The sequence below is a fragment of the Lepidochelys kempii genome, chromosome 8, assembly GCF_965140285.1.
Source record: "Lepidochelys kempii isolate rLepKem1 chromosome 8, rLepKem1.hap1, whole genome shotgun sequence".
Lineage (NCBI taxonomy): Eukaryota > Metazoa > Chordata > Testudines > Cheloniidae > Lepidochelys > Lepidochelys kempii.
Window position 1 is genome coordinate 78,411,359 of NC_136387.1, and position 19,245 is coordinate 78,430,603.

General features: G+C 44.1%; 1 protein-coding gene across 5 annotated transcripts in view; it reads left to right on the forward strand.

Moving 5' to 3' along the window:
• Positions 1-19,245, forward strand: part of COL24A1 (collagen type XXIV alpha 1 chain) — a 241,385-nt gene that overhangs the window by 182,190 nt on the left and 39,950 nt on the right. For all 5 annotated transcript variants that reach the window (XR_012160423.2, XR_012160422.2, XM_073357181.2 and 2 more), the window contains 10 exons: positions 492-545; positions 1,211-1,318; positions 4,990-5,043; positions 5,664-5,771; positions 7,395-7,448; positions 8,284-8,337; positions 9,682-9,738; positions 12,523-12,576; positions 13,418-13,471; positions 13,597-13,650. Coding sequence is in view for 3 of the 5 variants with exons in the window: in XM_073357181.2 (XP_073213282.2) it covers positions 492-545; positions 1,211-1,318; positions 4,990-5,043; positions 5,664-5,771; positions 7,395-7,448; positions 8,284-8,337; positions 9,682-9,738; positions 12,523-12,576; positions 13,418-13,471; positions 13,597-13,650 (651 nt within the window). In the remaining 2 variants the exon portion in view is untranslated. The remainder of the gene's footprint in view (positions 1-491; positions 546-1,210; positions 1,319-4,989; positions 5,044-5,663; positions 5,772-7,394; positions 7,449-8,283; positions 8,338-9,681; positions 9,739-12,522; positions 12,577-13,417; positions 13,472-13,596; positions 13,651-19,245) is intronic.

The window sequence follows — 19,245 nt, forward strand, 5'->3', positions numbered from 1 at the left end:
CCAGGGCATGTTGGGAAGGCCAAAAGTATAACTGGGTTCAAAAAAGAATTAGATAATTTTGTGGAGCATAACTCCATCAATGGCTATTAGCCAAGAAGGTCAGGGACGTAATCCCATGCTTCAGATGTCCCTAAACTTCTGATTGCAAGAAGCTGGGACTGGATGATAGGATGGATCACTTAGTTATTGCCCTGCTCTGTTCATTCCTTCTGAAGCATCTGGTACCTGCCACTGTCAGAACACAGGATACTGGGCTAGATGGACCATTGGTCTGACCCAGTATGGCCATTCTTACATTCTAATGAAGACAAAAAAATAAAGAATCCCAGCAACAAAAAATTTGTCTAAAAAAAATCTGTTGATTTCAGTTCGAAAATGCATGTAATGCTAAACAGCACAAATTCTTCCCAGGCAACTCTGACCCAATAAAGAGAGCTCCTTCAGAGATTTGGAAGTGGTAGTAACTTTGTTTCATTTCTTCTCAAAATTAGGGTGAACCAGGATCCCCAGGAGAAGATGGTGTTCAAGGGAAAGATGGCTCAAAGGTAGTCTTCATTTTTCTTAATAGATGTGAAATATTCCTGGTTTTACTTACCTAATTAAGAACCTAAGTCCAGTTTTTCTTGTCTGTATTTCACAAGCCTGATGATGCACTTAATGTAAAATAACTAAGGGTTGTATATTGCAATAAAGCTATTGCCTTACTATTTATGGATCCTGTGGACCATCCCAGTAAGAAATCTGGGAAAGGGCACTTAGGGAGGCACAATGCTTCCTGCCACAACCCCAGTGCCTGGGGGAGCACAATGACTGTGACCCTTAAGAGGGTGCAACATGTCATTCTTTACATAGCCAACCAAAAGTGACCAAGTGCTAAGCCACTCACAGTCCTTGCTTTCAAATGAGTACAAAGACTGAAACTATTCCGTGCAATGGACACAAAGGAAGGAAGATTTTGTGAGGCCTCCAAAGAATTGTGCAGTTGCATAGGACTCAGGCAAAAATCTGGCATTATGAGGGCAATTTGAACTGGATAAAAAGCATTTCACCGTAACTGGGGGCCTGATCCAAAAACCTTTTGGAAGTCAGTGGAAAGATCCCATTTGCTTTAGATCAGGGCCAAAAATAAGCAGAGAATTCTTGTGTAACATCGTTCAATATAACAGTTTAATTCTTTTTAGACTTGATTTATTCTTCTGCTGTATTTTAGGGGATCCCTGGAGACCAAGGGCTTCCAGGAGAGGGTGGTGAAAAAGGAGAGACCGGAATTCCAGGAATTACAGGCCCCACTGGTGAACCTGGCATAATGGGTATTCCAGTAAGTATAATTTCAACCAAGATGGGTGTTACTTCTTGCAAAAAGAAATATCTCCTTTGAATGAGCTCACCACCTCCATATAACTTTTCATGGCTTGATGCATGGATAAGAAGAGAAACATGTTGGTCATTTTTTAAATGTGGAACCTTTTGGCAGATTTTTCACTCCTCACTATCACTCCCTTATGCCTGGAACAATCACCCAGATCCTGTGCAACATATAATTTAAAGTCTCCTACTTCAGACAAGTTACATACATAGCCGTAAATGTTATGTCATGACCTTTCATGCTATACACATTGTCCTCCTCTTCCCCCTACCTGGGTCCTTATTGTCATCCTTTGATTGTGTAATGTTTTATTGTCTAGATTGTAAGTTTCTTGAGGTAGAAAGTTGCCATTTTTTGGTCTATAAAGCACCTAGTGCTGAATAAATAAAAACAATCTGCAACCTTTATAAATGCCGAGGCTTCAGGCTTTAAAGTGTAACCAGGTTTTAGCTACAAGTCCTTTTATAACAATGAATCAAAAGGCTTAAAACTTTTCTTTAAAAAGTTCTGCAAAAGAATTTAGCACTTGTAAAGAGTGACAGCTTGTAGGGGGAAAGGTGCTCTCTCAATGTACAAAAGAGTTGCTCCACAGACACCAGCAAGTGTCCCCTATTCTGCCTCAGCTATGTGCCTCAACCCTCTCTTTGAAAGACCACCTGTAGGAATGACAGGTCAGCTCAGCCACCATCCCCAATCAACACTTAGCTTTTCTGCTGAGAATATCAATAGTGTCACTTGGTACCAATCATCACGTGGGCACCTGTATTCACTAGAAACCAGAGTGAAAGCAATAACTTATTCTAGAGAAACCACAGAACAGCTGTCAGATTAAAAGAACTTTTAGACTGTGCTGAACAACTGGCCTAGAAATGGAAAACTCATTAGAATGAGCTCCCCTGAGCCGAATTTCTGTTAATTCGCTTTCCCCAGATTCTGCTTAACGGAGGGAAGGGAGGCAATTTCAAAGTAACTCTACAAAAAGTACCTTTTTTAGAGTCTAGACACAGACCGTGTGCATGGACAAGGGACTTTAATATTCTTATTCACATAGATTAGAGAGAAGGCCTCAGCCATCCTCTCCCTCTGCCTGCTGTTATGTTCCCCTTCCCTCAAAGGGGGAGAACACAAATAACGCTTATCTTGAGTCCATCTGATCAAATGAAAGCTACAGCTTATTCTGGGACTCGCTCGTATACATCATTAGTTACTGATGTCACCAAAATCATTTATCAATGTCATCGCTTTGAAAACAGAGGAAATTTGATTTGGTTTAGAATAGTGAGGTATCTCTGAACTGACTTCACTGATCTTTCTGTAAACTGACAGTTAGCTTCCAACAGTTGAAAATGAGTAATCAGTTGGTCGTGGTTGAAATTGGAATCATACGCCTGAGGCATGTCTTGAACCTGCAGTTGAGATAGTTCTGAGAGTTTCAAGATTCTGGATAATTTTTTAGCGTTTCTATTCAAATCTGGATTGAATACTGGACTTTGTAAAATCAATTACTTAGAAGCATAAGTACTTATAACATTCCTTTGCTGAATTTGGGTAGCTGGGTTCACCTGTCTCTATTTGCATTTTCTTGAGAACTCTTCTCTTCTTTGGAAGCTCAGGCATTCCAACTGTCTTCAACTTTAAACTCTTCTGGTGGACCTCTGCAATATACTGCTTATTCTTGGCTCCTTAAAGAAACAGTCTCACAAACTGAGAAAGGAGCATATTATATTTTTTACCCCACGATCTAGTCCCCTGAGATATGCAATCCCAGAGAGTCAAATGCTTTAAGATTTTATGTAATGCATTAGGGGAAACACTGAAATCACTAATTGAACAAGCTTCTTATATTTTTCAAAAATAAAAAGTTTGGGGCTAAATTGAGCCCTTGGCTTGATCAGGGATGTTGGAGGCATGCAGTGAGGCAATACCACAGGTAGAGTCCCCAGAGGGAATTAAAGCTGATTGTCATAACCGGGACATGGATGGTCTGACCTAGTAGTCAAAGCAGGAGTCAGGCCAGGTCAGCCACCCGGAGGTCAGAATCCAAGACCGCCCAGAGGGAAAACTGAGAATTGAATGTCAGGAAGCAGGTAGTCAGGGTACCAGGAGACCAGAAGCTGGAGACAAACTTGAGAGCAGAACCACAGATTGATAACCAGAGTCAGACTGCAGGAACGGGAAGCACAAGGCACCAATCAAGGTCCCCAGCGTTCTGCCAATCAGGTCCAGGGACTGAGTTCTCTGTCTGAGTTCAGCTCCTATTCTGAAAACAATTAGGTGGTCCCTGGGTGGCAGGTTGGAACTTGCTAGCTCCACAGAGCCCTGTGGACAAGAGTTCAAGATCTATGGTCCCTGATGTTGATTCTCATGGTTTTAGTTTCCTCTTTGTTGATTTTCAGCCCTACTAACTTTGCATAAATCTGGAGATCAGCAGTGCCATGCTGGATATTTTCTTCTCCTTGCTACAAATATCAGAAGAACTCAGAACACTTTGAATGCTTTCTGTTTTCCCGACTTGATATATTGAAATGGTCAATAAACTACCCAGCTTCAGGACATCTTCATTTTATAAAATTACAATTTTATACAGCAAATCTCATCATCAAAGTCTTATTGTGCATCAAAAACAAGATTAATCAGGTGGTTAGCTGTTCATTAACTGAAGCTTTTTCTGGCTTCTGCTCCTTCACATGTTTCAAAGGCCATTATAGTAAACTACTTTCCTTCTTCCTTAAAGGTCTCAAAGGTTGAGAGTGTTTGGACCTTGCGTTTTGGTTTGGCCTCATTATGGGCATATGGACAAGCTCCAAAGTTCAGCTCTAGACCAGGAAATGAATTTCCTCAAAATTCAGTGATGTTTTAACCAATAGTTTTGCTTTGGGGCCATATCTAATCAAAGAGGAGGATTATAAAGTAGGAGATGGGTTTAACCTGCATTGATCCTGAATTCACCAAAATATCTTTCTCCCCTCCAGAAAAAGAAACCCTACACTTCTTCTCTCCCCCCTGAAAGTCAGCATCAATTGTTGAGCACTCTGGCTCATTTGGAATCATAAGACTCCCAGTAACAGCCTGGCATACCCCCTCCCCGGTTTACTCATATTGTGATGTAACTTGAATAGCAGGGACAACATGGACCTGATATTCATCTCCTACTCGGTGGGCCCTGCACCTGGATTACTGGGTGGTTGACAGCAATGAACTGTGGACCATGTTGCTTGCTGCTTACTGGTTTAGGCCTCAGACCTGCGGTGAGCCCTGCATGGGCCTTACTGCTCTCACTAGGGCTCCCTCTACAGAAGGAACCTTGGGATCCACAGTCAGTTTTCCACTGTCTGCATATCATATTTCACTAGATGCAGTGTTTGGCTTGAAGACAAAATGACTTTTATTCCTCCATGAATATATTCTGTTTGGCTGGTTTTGGTGCCTTTTCACTTGTTTGATAAACGTGCTCTGATGCTTACTTCATTCTAACACTCATGCTAACTTAAGGCCAAGGTTAATTAGATTTTTCCACCTACATCTCTAATTTTCAAAGGCCTTGCAGAGATTATCCAATCTGGAGTGCAATTTAAACATGTTCTCAGAGCCTTCTCAGTATCTGTTTCTCCCTCCCTCCACAGGGATCTGAAGGAACACCAGGAAATCCAGGTCAAACAGGTCGTCCAGGAAGAAAGGTAATGTCGTTTTCAGCTTTCCTACTTTCCTTTCTATGTGAGCCTTGAATTTCTATTACAAAATAATTCCTCTTAATCACTTGGTGTTGAAGGATCCAGAGCCGCAGAAGATACCATAAATTTTTGTGCCACTTGTATCATTAGGCTCATGTGATGAGCCAGGAAACCCCAGGCATAAGAGGAATCAAGTCCCCATGTACTTCATCTCATACTTTGCCCTGCGGTTGGGCAAATAATTTTCTATCACTAGCACAGCAATGGGATCTGTTGTAGGTAGGTAGGTAGGTAAGGTCCCAAAATAGAACATCAGATCCAAGTTCCTTAAGGGAAGTTTGCATCAAAATGTGGCTCTGGATTTTGCAGGTTGAGCCCATCACTAGTGTAGCATAAAACATGAAGTTTAGCTAATATAGAAATAAATTACTAACAAACCATCATGCTTGTTAATGAAATACTCCTCACTGCATGTCCTAGAGTCTCAGATTTTAAAACTACAGTTAAAAGCAAATTGTGTGTTTAAAAATAATACCTTACCGAATGATATTCTTCTGCTGAGGTATAAACTGATATTTAATTTTAATGTAAATGTCTTAATTCTTTCCATAAAATAACACCAACAGGGGGGAAAGGGGCAGCTAGGACCCCCAGGAGAGATTGGAGCCACAGGTGAAGCTGGCCAACCTGGAGAATTTGGTCCTAACGGCGCAAGAGGAACTAGAGGTCTATTGGTCAGTACAATATATTTTTTATGGAGTCATGTATTTACAGTTTAGGGGCATGGAGTCTCATAGAAGGGAAGAGACAAGTCTTGCTTGTCGTGAATTTAAAAGGTAATTTTTATTGAGGCTGCTGGACACAGATAGACCCTGCATTTCTCTCTGTCTGTGTCGTTCCTAGAATAGCTAATACAATCAACACTGTCTATTGTCATCACACAGGGTTACCCTGAATCCTGGCCTAGACTAAGCAGTTCAGGAATCATCTGCTGAATATAATAAAGAAGGATGTTTATAACTGAGCACCTTAAAACATTTTTAGACCAAAGATAATATGAGATGTAAACAAACAATACTATCAGTGGGGGAATGGTTTTTAGCTTTGAACACAGTTTATTCTCAGATACTCCAAAAACAAAGTCTGTTCCTTGTAAGTGGGATTTTCTGATACAAGCGCCCTTGTGTCTGTGATTAAAGTCATATTTTTAAATTCACCCCCTATTCTGAAATAGGTGTCTTTCCATCATCTTCAATGGGCTTTGGATAAGGCACTATTTGTACAAGGACTGCCAGGTGTCTTGTTTTCAACCAGAACACCCTATCGAAAAGTGATCCTGGCAGCTCCGGTCAGCACTGCTAACTGGGCCGTTAAAAATCCAGTTGGTGGCACAGCAGGGCTAAGGCAGGCTCTCTGAGTGCCCTGGCCCTGTGCAGCTCCCTAGAAGCAGCAACATGTCCCTGTGGCCCCTAGGCAGAGGCGCAGTCAAAGGGGGCTCTGCGCGCTGCCCCCAACCCAAGTGCTAGCTCTGCAGCTCCCATTGGCCAGGAACCATGGTCAATGGGAGCTACAGGAGCGGCACCTGCAGATGGGCAGCATGCAGAGCTGGAGGGGGGGACATGCTGCTGCTTCCAGGGAGCCATCTGAGGTAAGCGCCACCTGGAGCCCGCACTCCAAATCCCTGCCCCAGCCCTGAGCTCCCTCCCACACCCAAACTGCCTCCTGGAACCTGCACCCCCTCCCGCATCCCAACCCCCTGCTCCAGCTTGGAATCCCCTCCTGCACTACAGTCCCTCGTTCCCAGCCCAGAGCCCCCTCCTGCACCCCAAACCCCTCACCCCTGGCCCCAGCCCAGAGCCCGCACCCCTCCCACACCGCAACCCTGTGCCTCAGCCCAGAGCCCCCTCCTGCACCCTGAACCCCTCCTTTTTTGCCCCACCCAAGAGCCCATACACCCTCCTATACCCCAACCCCTTGCCTCAGCCCAGAGTCCCCCACGCACTCCAAACCCCTCAGCCCCAGCCCGGAGCCTTCTCCCGCACCCCAAGCCCCTGCCCCAGTCCTGTGAAAATGAGCGAGTGAGTGAGGGTTGGGGAGAGTGAGCACCAGAGGGAGGGGGGATGGAGTGATCAGGGGGTGGGGCCTCAGGGAAGGGAAGGGGCAAGGGGCGGAGCAAGGATGTTCGGTTTTCTGCAATTAGAAAGTTGACAACCCTGGTTTTGTACAGATTTCTTGTATTCCCTCTAATGCTCAGTAATGGTATTCATGCCTGCATACACAACCTCTGGACAAAGATGAAACCATTACTCAAGAGCCAAGCAATTAGTTTCTTTATCGCTGATTATTCTGTTTAACAGGGACATTTAGGAGTAATGGGACCTGAAGGAGAGCCAGGAATTCCAGGTTACATGGTGAGCTTATTACTAAATTAATGTGCGTGTGTGTGTGTGTGTATGTCAGTATTTATAGCTGATATATAATTTTGTGATTACAATATATTTTAAACAATCTCTCATAATTGGAGGTCAACTGTATAAAGAATGTGTAAATATCCAACTAGGTGACTGCCACACCAGATATTTTTATATGAAAACTGATTTTTAATAAATAAGTTTAATCTTGATGGATGGATTGATAAATAATAAAGTTTCAGTGGCAATTATTTCTTACGCACATGAGGCCCAATCTTGAAACCCTTGCTCTCAACCACTGCACTCAATAGGACTGCTCCCATAGACAGGACTACTTATGTAGGGTAATGATGGTAGAAGAGAGCTCCTACAAACTTACCCATTGCCTGCTGATTGGACAGGCATTTCCCCTTTCAATAAGAGAACCTGTAGTTTTTAGACTTAACAAGATTAGAAGAAGGACATTAATTTTTTGTTGCCTATGTCAAAAAATAATCATTTTCTTCCAAACTGATGTAATGATGCAAAGTGTAGATGGATTCCTGCTGTCACCTACTGGAATAATAATTAAATCTTTGTCTTCAAATATTAATTGCAAACTAAGGCCCTGATCCTGCACTAGGAACCACACTTGGCCCCCTTTGTTTCAACAGAGCCCCACTGAAGTCCATGGGCCTCTGTGATTGCACACACAGAGGTCTACCCGCCTGCAACAAATTTCCAGACTGGGCCCATAATTTGTCTGAAATGTCACTATTCAATTTACCATACAGCAGAAAGTGCTAATCTGAGCAATATATAACATTTTGTATTTAGTTGTTTGGGATTTTTTTAGGGTCATCAAGGTCAGCCAGGATCACCTGGTCCTCCAGGACCCAAAGGAGAGAAGGTACGGAAACTAGTTCTTGTTGTTTACAGTCCCAGTGATTGTAAAGGGTGGAAATGTTGTGGTACATTCATAGCTTATCAAAGCATTTCTCAAAAGACAGTTTTCACAGCCTTTGTTTATCCAAAGCCATCAAAAGGAAAAAGGATGACACCTCGGCTGTTGTGATGCAGTGTGAGCAAAAATGTAAACCTGCGGAAACAAATTATAGGAAGATAAAGTTAAGAATTAGAATAATGAAATGTTTCAGTTTCTAAAACATAAGGTCCTAGTTCTTCAATCATTTTCTGCATGACCAGACAGCACCATTGCCTTCCCTGGGTGTGATTACAGTAGTAAGCAACGTGGATCCAGCAAAGTACTTAAACATTGTGCTTAACTTTAAGCATGTGAGAATTTCCATTGACTTGACTTTAAAGTCAAATACATGCTTAAGTGCTTTGGTGGATCAGGGCCTATGCATGGTAGAAAGTGATTCCAAGATCAGGACCCAATGTTATAGATTCACTCTGATTCTTTTAGGCCTTGATCCTGCAGGCAGACCCTTATGTTCACTGAAGGCAATGGGGTGTCAGACAGGTACACAGATCCACCCATGCAGATGAGCTTGTAGGATCAAGGCCTTGCAGAGTAACCTATTAGGACCAGATTTTCAAAGGTGTTTAGGCTCCTAAAGATGCTGATAGGTGCCTGGTGGAATTTTCAAAGGCATCTAAGTAGATTGACTTCATGATTATTAGTTGCCAGTGGGAGTTAGGTTCCTAACCTGCTTAGCTGTATTGAAAATCCTACAAGGCACCTCTCTGGATCTGTGGATGCCTAAACACCTAAGAAAATCTGGCCCTTGGTCTTTAAGGGCAATATGTTACTGGAGCAGAGAATGTTTTATCTGTTGGTGTGGGTAGTAGTGTGACATTTAAAACATCATAAAATTAACCTATACAATTATTATGATACTCAGTATGATTAACAGTGTTTCCTCTACACCTATTGGATTAGGAGTAGTTAGCCTTTTTTTAACACTGGCAGGAGTGTCCTTTTTTCACTGTCCATTAACTAAAATGGGATTTTGTTCAGATTTCTTTTTGTTAAGAAAGCAAGTATGTAATTTTTCAGCCCAAAATGCAAATATTTTTGAAAGTGAGATGCATGTAAAAGCGGTGGGTTTTCTGCAGCCTTAAGTATAGTAGTCACTACCACCAATTGGTATAAATGTGTATATAATCCATATTTGCGTGTATGTACACTGTATGAAATGTTTATTTCAGTTTAATATTAAATAAATACTTGAATAAATAGATTTTCATTACCAGGAATAAATATTTTTAATAATTATTTTCCTTTTAGGGTTACCCAGGCGAAGACAACACAGTACTGGGACCACCTGGGCCCATAGGTGAACCAGTAGGTCTTTCTTTCTCAAAAAAATTATTTTAGTGATTCAAGACGAGAGGCAGTAAATGGAGTTTCCACAAGTTATACAGTTGCTTCAGAAGTTTAGGGTCACTTTGTCATAAAAAGGTGCAGAACCAGTGTCTTTAGAAACAAAACTGAACACATTGTTTTACTGTACAAAGTGGCTGTCCAAAAATGGCACCTTCTTATTCAGCAGATCTGCACCCTCTGTTAAATTATCCTAATGAGATGACTTTTCATTTAGATCAACATGTCTGAGAACAGAATTTGATCCCCGTATTTATTCCAAATAGTTATCTGTTGTTTTAGTTACCCAGTATAAGTGTCTTTTCATTCCTGTTAGCAATGCAACTGTGCGAGGGTGAGCTGCTATGATGATTTGGCTCAACAAGGACAAGTGCAGAGTCCTGCACTTAGGACGGAAGAGTCCAATGCACCGCTACAGACTAAGGACCGAATGGCTAGGCAGCAGTTCTGCAGAGAAGGACCTAGGGGTGACAGTGGACGGGAAGCTGGATATGAGTTGACAGTGTGCCCTTGTTGCCAAGAAAGCCAATGGCATTTTGGGGTGTATAAGTAGGGGCATAGCCAGCAGATCGAGGGATGTGATCCTTACCCTCTATTCAACATTGGTGAGGCCTCATGTGGAGTACTGTGTCCAGTTTTGGGCCCCACACTACAAGAAGGATGTGGAAAAATTGGAAAACATCCAGCGGAGGGCAACAAAAATGATTAGGGGACTGGAACACATGACTTATGAGGAGAGGCTGAGGGAACTGGGATTGTTTAGTCTATGGAAGAGAAGAATGAGGAGGGATTTGATAACTGCTTTTAACTACCTGAAAGGTGGATCCAAAGAGGATGGATCTAGACTATTCTCAGTGATAGCAGATGACAGGACAAGGAGTAATGGTCTCAAGTTGCAGTGGGGGAGGTTTAGGTTGGATATTAGGAAAAACTTTTTCACTAGGAGGGTGGTGAAACACTGGAATGCATTACCTAGGGAGGTGGTGGAATCCCCTTCCTTAGAAGCTTTTAAGGTCAGGCTTGACAAAGCCCTGGCTGGGATGATTTAGTTGGGATTGGTCCTGCTCTGGGCAGGGGGTTGGACTAGATGGCCTCCAGACGTCCCTTCCAACTCTGTTATTCTATGATTCTATGATTTGTTTATTAAAAGGGTGTGAGTACTACCTACAACTATCTACATCAACGAGGAGCATGCCAAATAAAACTCTCCCATAACCTTAAGTATTTTTTTAATTCAGGCCAGCTTCTGTCCTCAGTTATACTTATGCAGCCCCCTTGGCTTCAGATTCTCCCCTTATTATTTAGACCTTTGCTACCCCAAAAAAGCAGAATTTGAAGGCAATGGAATGAGAAGATGTAAATGAAAACAGAATTTGGACCCCCAGAGGGAACTTAGCGAACAATTTTCATGAAGATGCCTGAGAGAGAAAAGAACCTAGTTCACTCGCCCATAGCTGTGTTGATTCTGCCGTGCTAACTGAAGCAAAAGTTGTATGCAGAGGAAACATGTGTGTTTCCGCTGGGAAGCTGCTTCAGGAGGCCCAAAGCCCAATGGAAACACAGAAGAGAGGAGAGGCAACGGAGGGGGATTCCACAATCCCATGCATGCCATGGAGCTGAGCTCTACAGCAGCGGTCTCTGCAGAAATGTTAGAGCACAGGAGAGAAGTAGGGACCTGGCATCAGATACCATGGTGATGAGCATGTAATACAGATGGCCACTGGATCAGTTCATAAACTTTGAAGATCCACTGTGCCTGATGATCCCCTGGTAACCTTGAAGTAAAGCAATATTTTCTTTCTTAATGCTTTTATTTCAAATACTGGGGGAGGGTGGGAAGCTGTTCCCTATTAAAATCTCCATCCACCTAGATGCTGAGTGCCTTCAGGAAGGTACTGAGCCCCCTTACCTCCACTGGGTAAGATCCTGAACTCATCAACTTCAGTGGATGCAGAATTTGGTTCATTGACTGCAATGAGCATTAAAGCACTTAACGCTTCCCAGGGGGGACCCAGCACCTTGCAGATCTGGGAGTTGAGACTTTTCCTTGAAGTCAGCAAGCTGCAGCTTCTACTGCAGGTGATGGGATGCAATCGTAGCAGCACCATCATTCACAGGGCCCTGCCTCTGGATTAAATGAGAGGCTTCCCTGCCTCCCCTATCTTCTGTACAGTTCTCATACACAAAACCTCTTCATGCAGGCTTCGCTAAGGGATTGAGGATTTCCTCTCATAAACAGTTTCACTATAGGCAGGTTCATTATAAAAAAGGATCCATCTGTACCTAGTGGTCCCTGTCATTTGTTTTCTTTACATATTAATCATGGTAATGGCACCTTCCTATAATCTTCTGCAATTTGAATCAAATAATCCCTTCAAATTAAAAAAAAAAGTTAGGGTCACATTCTGATCTTACTTACATGGGTGTAAATATGGAGAGATTCCTTGGATGTCAATAGAATTATTCCAGATTTGCAGCTGTGGGAGGTTAGAAACTTGGACTGGGGTCTTCATTTACAATATATTTTTGACGGTGAGGTGTTGCACGTCTTAATGTAATACATATTTGTTTTAGAAATAGTTCATTTTTATTCTGTGAACTTAGCTGATTTTCTAATTTGACAGTATGTAGATTTTGGTAACCTCACAGCTGGGTGGTTTGTTCTGAAGGAAAGGCCCAGATGTATTGTTACTGCAGCAGTATTTTAATCAGCCATTAAACTCTGCTCTTTGGTTGTCTCTCTAGGGTCCTAGTGGTGAACGTGGAGATAGAGGGGAACCTGGTGATGAGGGATTCAAGGTAAATACCACTTGCTTTGTAAAGCAGTAAAACAAAATTGCTGTTTTCTCGCGCGCGCACGTGAATGTGCTGATGCTTCACCTGTATTGATTAGTTCTTAGTGTAAATTTATACTGTATTGAATAAACTAATAAATTTGTCTGGAATTGCAAACACTATTATTTTGTAACTCTCATTCTAATAATTATGTGTATGTTTTATGCAGTTTTCCTACAAATATGCTGTAACCTCACTATAACAAACACTCAATTACAATTGCTACTGTTGTGGAGTCAGCAAAACAAAAAGATGCAGTCCCTGACAGAAAGATCTTACACACAAAAAACAGATCAGACCTATAATAAAGCAATAAACCAAGTATGAGCCAATCTCTCAAGAAAGCAGAAAAGTTTAAACAATGTATAATTCCCTCCCATGGTGAGTGTGGAGTAGGGATTGTCACGAAGAAAGGGTCACGAAGGGCTTGATTCCATGAGGCGCTGAACAGCCTGAATTCCATTTACCTCAGTGGAATTGAGGATTTTCAGGGTACATCTACAGTGCAAGAAATCACCCATGGCAGCGAGTGTCAGAAGTTGGGTTAACTGACTTGGGCAGTGGGTCCCCGCTCCCTTTGTCAGGTTTCAGAGCCTGGCTCCAGCCTGAGCAGGACCATTTACAGTGCTATTTTTAGCCCCATCGTGTGAGCCCAAATCAGTTGACCCAGGCTCTGAGACTTGCTACCGCGGGTTATTTTGCAATGTAGATATATCCGCAGCCCCTCCCAGGAGTGGGCTTCAGAAGAAAATGATCAGCTCATCAGAGTTATCTCTGCAGTGATATTTATGTTTTCTGTTTCTAGGGTCACACAGGGCTTCCAGGTCTAAGAGGAGCAACTGGACAACAAGGGCCTCCAGTAAGTGTTCCAGGCAGTTAGCTGTATGTATTGTGCTTCTGTATTTGTTATTGAAAATAATTTATTTCTCTCCTACCTTAATGGCCAATTGTTGTTTGCTTATGTTTTTTCTGTTCTTTCTAAAGGGTGAACAAGGTGAATTGGGAGAACAAGGACCAAAGGGAGAGAGAGGATCAGAAGTAGGTGGAAAAAAAAAAAAGAAAACTCCACTTTATTGTAATTCTTTTGTGTTTGCAATTGTAACAACCATTATTGTCCATAGAAGACAAAGTGAAGTTTTTAAATCATAAGGCTCCTTTCAAGAACAAAATATGATTTATAGCTGTTGCGCTGAAAGATGACTGTGGTATTTGTCTTCATGTTCTATTTTAACATAAAGTCTTATGACTTCCTGCCACTTATTGACACTCTACACCTTGTTAAGTCCTTACAAACACAAACCCAATGGACCTGATTGCTACCTAAAACCATACAGAGATGGATAGGATAGTTGTCCACTTGTGTGACTTGAACAGAGTCGCAGTCAAATTAGGTACACTTCATTTGTATTTCTCCGAAGAATTCCCTGTGCTCACTAGACTTTTCTCTATAGAAGATTTCAAATTAGGCCAGATTCAAGATGCCAACTGATTTTGGAGTTGGTTGATTTTTAGCCCTAATTACTTGATGTACGTCTCTTTTTGCCATATTTTATTACAACATATTTATATTTCAAAATATTTTAGGAACTGTTAATTTGTATTCACCTAAGTTACAACACTTCCTTTAAGGCACCACTCTGAGTTGGAGACAGTGAAGAGTTTCACCACTCCAGAGCACAATGTGTTCTGAAGCTCCCAGGATGTGCCGGAGGAGTATGCCCACTTCTACATCCCTTAGCATGCATTTCACTGGCTGAGTTGGAGTAGGCTGGGGTTAGGGTTAGAGGGTAGAGAAAATGTCACCCCTGTTGCGGTTCAATACAAGACAGGACATGGCTTTAGGCAAGCAAGCAGGCTGGTTTGCTGACAGGATTGCCGCTGTCAGCTTTTCCACCTCTCTTTTATTTCTCTCCCCCCTGCGCATTACATACCCCGACCACAAAAGGCATCAACAAAGGAAAAATTATAACTTTGATTAATATTCTTATTTACCAGCCTCTATCTACTACAATCCTTGTTCTCAGGCCTTGAGCCCAGTCCAAGGAAGCTTCCCACAGTTCATGTCCTCTGAGTGACTTCCCATGGTCCATGTCCTTAGACGGAGCAGTGTGTGCACCGCTCCTACACAACAGTCAGGGTGTGCCCTGAATGTTTTCAGGTGCATGAACTCTACATGAACCCTTCATCCCCCCCCCCCCTTTTTTGTTTATTTGTGCTCGGCCATCTCATGGTAGCCATCAATTTGCTTTTACAAGCGATTTAACTCCCGGACAGACAAGGACATAACTCGGGGAGCCTGCCAGGGCGGGTCTCTACAAAGTCTTAACAAAGAGGGAATACACTGTACACAGCAGCAGCAAAAAATAAGCCCAGCAATCACAAATACAGTATAACCAAAAAGTTGTCGCAGCCACCCTAAAGAGGGCAGCCAACCTGTAAGCCAATTCCAAAAGCCCTCAAACCCCAGATCTTGGCGTATGTGTGCCGTAAGATTGGCCAGTTCGGCCAGTCTAGTTTCTATGGAACGACTATTATCAGTTAAATTAAAACAACACATATGCCGCAACGTGGAACAGCCTAAATGATGTTTCAAGAGCAGAAAATCAATGGCTGCTCTGTTATCCAAAATTGCATCCCTTAATTCGTGTTGCTCTGTATTAAGTAGGGCAATTGCCTGGGATGTTGTATTAATTGCCTTTGCCGCAAAACACGCCAGCGCATTTAAAGTTCTTGCTGTATAAGTGGCAAGCCCGGGGACCCCAACAATAGAGACCGCTAAGGCGGTATACTCAGAGTGGCTGAGAAGATTGATATCTGCGACACAATCTTCTGAAAGGGGTGTAGCCCTTTTACTGCGCTTTTGACCGCCAAAAGGCAAAATGAGTGTCATTCTGCTGAGGCAGCAAAGGGTGCCATCGCTTAAATTCGTGGGAATATAACTAAAGGTGCGTGAGCCGCAGGTAAAAAACCACCCGGATGGTAGGATGATATGGCCATAATTGTATGAAACATTCACGGCATGGGAACAATTTAAAAAGGGTTGAGAAATTTGCCAACAGCCTAAGGGCACCTTTGTACTAGTGCAGTTGACCACACGTGCACAGGTGACATTGTTGTAATGAGGGCAAGTGGTAAATGATCAATTACCTGATAAACATAATGTGTGTCCACAATCAAATTAAAGGGACAATCAGCGAAAAGTTGAAAGGCCAAAATAACAGCAGCTAGTTCCAAGGACTAGTAAAGCTCTCCAAGCGCTGTGCATGCAAATATTGTTGTACAAGTGAAAGAAGCGCTTTCAGCTTTTCTAGGGGGAGGGGCCACTGGTCAATCCATATGGGCTCTAAGGATTGCCATACCAATGGTAATGCGGATGGCAAGGTGGATGAGGGAGGATTTCGGGCCATTATATATTAATATTGAGGGTGGTGTCCAGCTTTGTAAGTAAGTCACGGCCCCAAATATTGAGGTGGACAGGGAGCACAAAAGGACGGATCGTAGCAAGGGCACGGCCTCCTGGTTTAGAGACCGTGACCCAAGACAAACTTTGGCGCCCGGGTTTGCTACCCCCGATCCCCCACAACTCTTTAGAAGGAACTGTTGGCCAACTGACCGGCCACTCCGGATCACGAATCACCGTAACGTCAGCTCCAGTGTCCACCAATCCTGTAAAAGGAACATTATTTAAGAGAAGTGTTAACTGAGGTTTCGAGGGGCGGACTGACATTGTTAGAGCAACAAGTGGAAAGGACGTGTTGTGAGACAGCAACTGAGGCAGCGTTGATCCAAAGCTGCCTCCGCCCCAGGCTCAATCCTCCGCGGCTGGCACCTGATAGGGGACTAAAATCAATTGTGCAATTGACCGTCCACGCGGGAGCAACTGCGGAAGATGGGTCCACACCTGAACCTTAATAACGCCAGTGTAATCGGCGTCAATGATCCCTGGGATGACAAAAAAAACCTGTTTCCCAGCGTGTGAGCAAGGGAGAACCAGACCCACAAATCCGTCAGGGAGAGGTCCCGTCACCTGGGTAGGTATGGCGCAAACCTCCCCTGGCAACCGAAAATCAGCGTCCTCCTGCATAATCAAATCAAGCCCTGCACTTCCGGCAGTCGCCGCCCTCATGGAGTCTACAGATTTTAAAGCAGAGGAACAGTTGTCTGAGTGGGAAACATCCCCGTTTGGCCCTGGGTTCGGGGGTAACCCGTCGTGCGCTTTCCCGACCCGCTACGACACTGATTAGCCCAGTGATAGCCCTTCCAACACTTGGGGCATTTCTTTGAGGGGTGAGCAGGCGCCGTCGATGAGCAGCACTCCCGCTGAAAGTGACCCTCCTTACCACAGCGGTAACAACGCTTCCCCTCCTTCCTGCTTTTCCGCAGGGCGGCAGCCAGAACTCCAGCTTTATGTGCTTGGGTTCCGATGTTTTGGCACGCCTGCAGCATGTCTGACAGCTCTAGAATTCCAGAGGCTTGTGCCGCCTGGAGAGCACGGCGGCAATCCTCGTTTGCATTTTCAACCGCCATCTTTAACAGGATCTCCTGAGCTGCTGCAGGGCTATCCACCTGTTGGAGGATAGCCTCCTGCAATCTGTTGGTAAAATCCATAAAGGACTCTGATGCACCCTGACGGATACTGGCAAAGCTTTTGGTAGGCTTGCCTGAATCCGGGACCTTCCGGAAAGCATGCTGGGCGCAGGTGGAAATAATGGGGAAGACGGCCTGAGGGAGTTGAGACTGCATCTGAACGGTAGCAAACTGGCCCTCCCCTGCCAAGTGCTCATAAATGATACCTTGCTCTCTATATACCTGGGCTTGGCGTTCCGCCATCTGCCGATTCTCACTAAGCCAAATAACATACTGACTGGGTGTCAGCATTATGCGCAACAGCGCTTTCCAGTCTTCAGGGACCAGGGTGTACCCAGTACCTAGCCCTTCAATGAGACCACGTACATACGTGCTAGTCAGGCCGAACTCGCGAATCGCTTTCTTTATCTCTCTGATCACCGAGTAAGGCAAACTGACCCAGTTTGCAACCTGGTTGCCCTGGCCATCATCCTGCCAGGTCACCGGACAAACTGAGACCAGATCAGCCAGCTCCTCTGCTGTAATATCGGAGCAAGTCTTCGCTGCGTGAACCATTTGTTGCACCAGCGAAAGCCCCTGAGCAGACACGGACGACCCTCCGGGAGGTCCCGGAGCATGGGGCCCCACGAGGGGAGAGCCATCACACAGCGGCTCCGGTGGGGAAGACAGGGGAGGTGGTGGTAATTGAGCTGCTGGGGGCGAAGCAGGGGGAGGGATGGTTGCAGGAGCGGACGGGGGGGGGGCGAGATCGGCAGCCCCTCTGTTGGCATGGGAGAGGGTCTTTCCGAGGCGACACGCTGTATCACGTCGTGGCAGAGGTGCCAGGCATCTAAAGCAGGCACGGGCGCCCGAGGCTCTTTGTGCAATGTCTGGCCCAACCACTCCCAGTCTGCTAGCTTAAGGGTTCCAGCTTCAGGGTACCACGGGCATTGGGCACTCACCTCCTGTAGCAGGAGAGTGAGTTCTCGAGTGGGGCAATCATGCTGAGCCTTACGCAGCAAATACTGTAGCTCACTGCGGTATTGCACTTGCAAAGCAGAGAGGGAGCTTCCCATACTTACCACAATGAAAAATACTCACCGGGATCTGCAAAGCGGATGAGTGACGCGTCTGAAACCCTTGCCGGGCGAGGTGAGTGCTGAGGGCCCCACGTTTGGGCGTCAGTTGTTGCAGTTCAATACAAGACTGGACACGGCTTTAGGCAAGCAAGCAGGCTGGTTTGCTGACAGGATTGCTGCTGTCAGCCTTTCCACCAATCTTTTATTTCTCTCCCCCCTGCGCATTACATACCCCGACCACAAAAGGCATCAACAAAGGAAAAATTATGACTTTGATTAATATTCTTATTTACCAGCCTCTATCTACTACAATCCTTGTTCTCAGGCCTTGAGCCCAGTCCAAGGAAGCTTCCCACAGTTCATGTCCTCTGAGCGACTTCCCATGGTCCATGTCCTTGGACGGAGCAGTGTGTGCACCGCTCCTACACAATAGTCAGGGTGTGCCCTGAATGTTTTCAGGTGCATGAACTCTACATGAACCCTTCACACCCCCACCCTCTCCCAAATAGTATTAGCTAGGAGCAGTCATTGCTCTCAAAGGTCTACAATGGAGGCTGACCACCTGTACACAGGTCACAATGGTTAAGTTCCTTTAGTGTTTCCTCTTTCCTGTGCCCACACAAGGGCCCGCCCCAGTCTGGCTCCTATGTGATACCTTTGTGCTGTATGAACTTTATTAAGAATCAGATATCAGAGTCAAATACAATTCTGAAATATTGGGATTGCTTTTTCCAGATATTAGGCTTATAGAAAAAAGATGTGATAATTTTCCTGAAAATGACTGACAGTGCCATGATGGAAATTTTTGAGGCGTCATACAATTATATTGGTGTTGAGACTAAAATGATCCTGTTTCTGTTTCATCCCTTAAGGAGAAAAATAGTATGAAATGGAAAATTACCAAAAATTCACAATAACCTAAGATAACAAATAAGTACTACTTGATAAGTATTTTTACCCTGAAGTGGTGAAAAGCCTTTAAAAATTT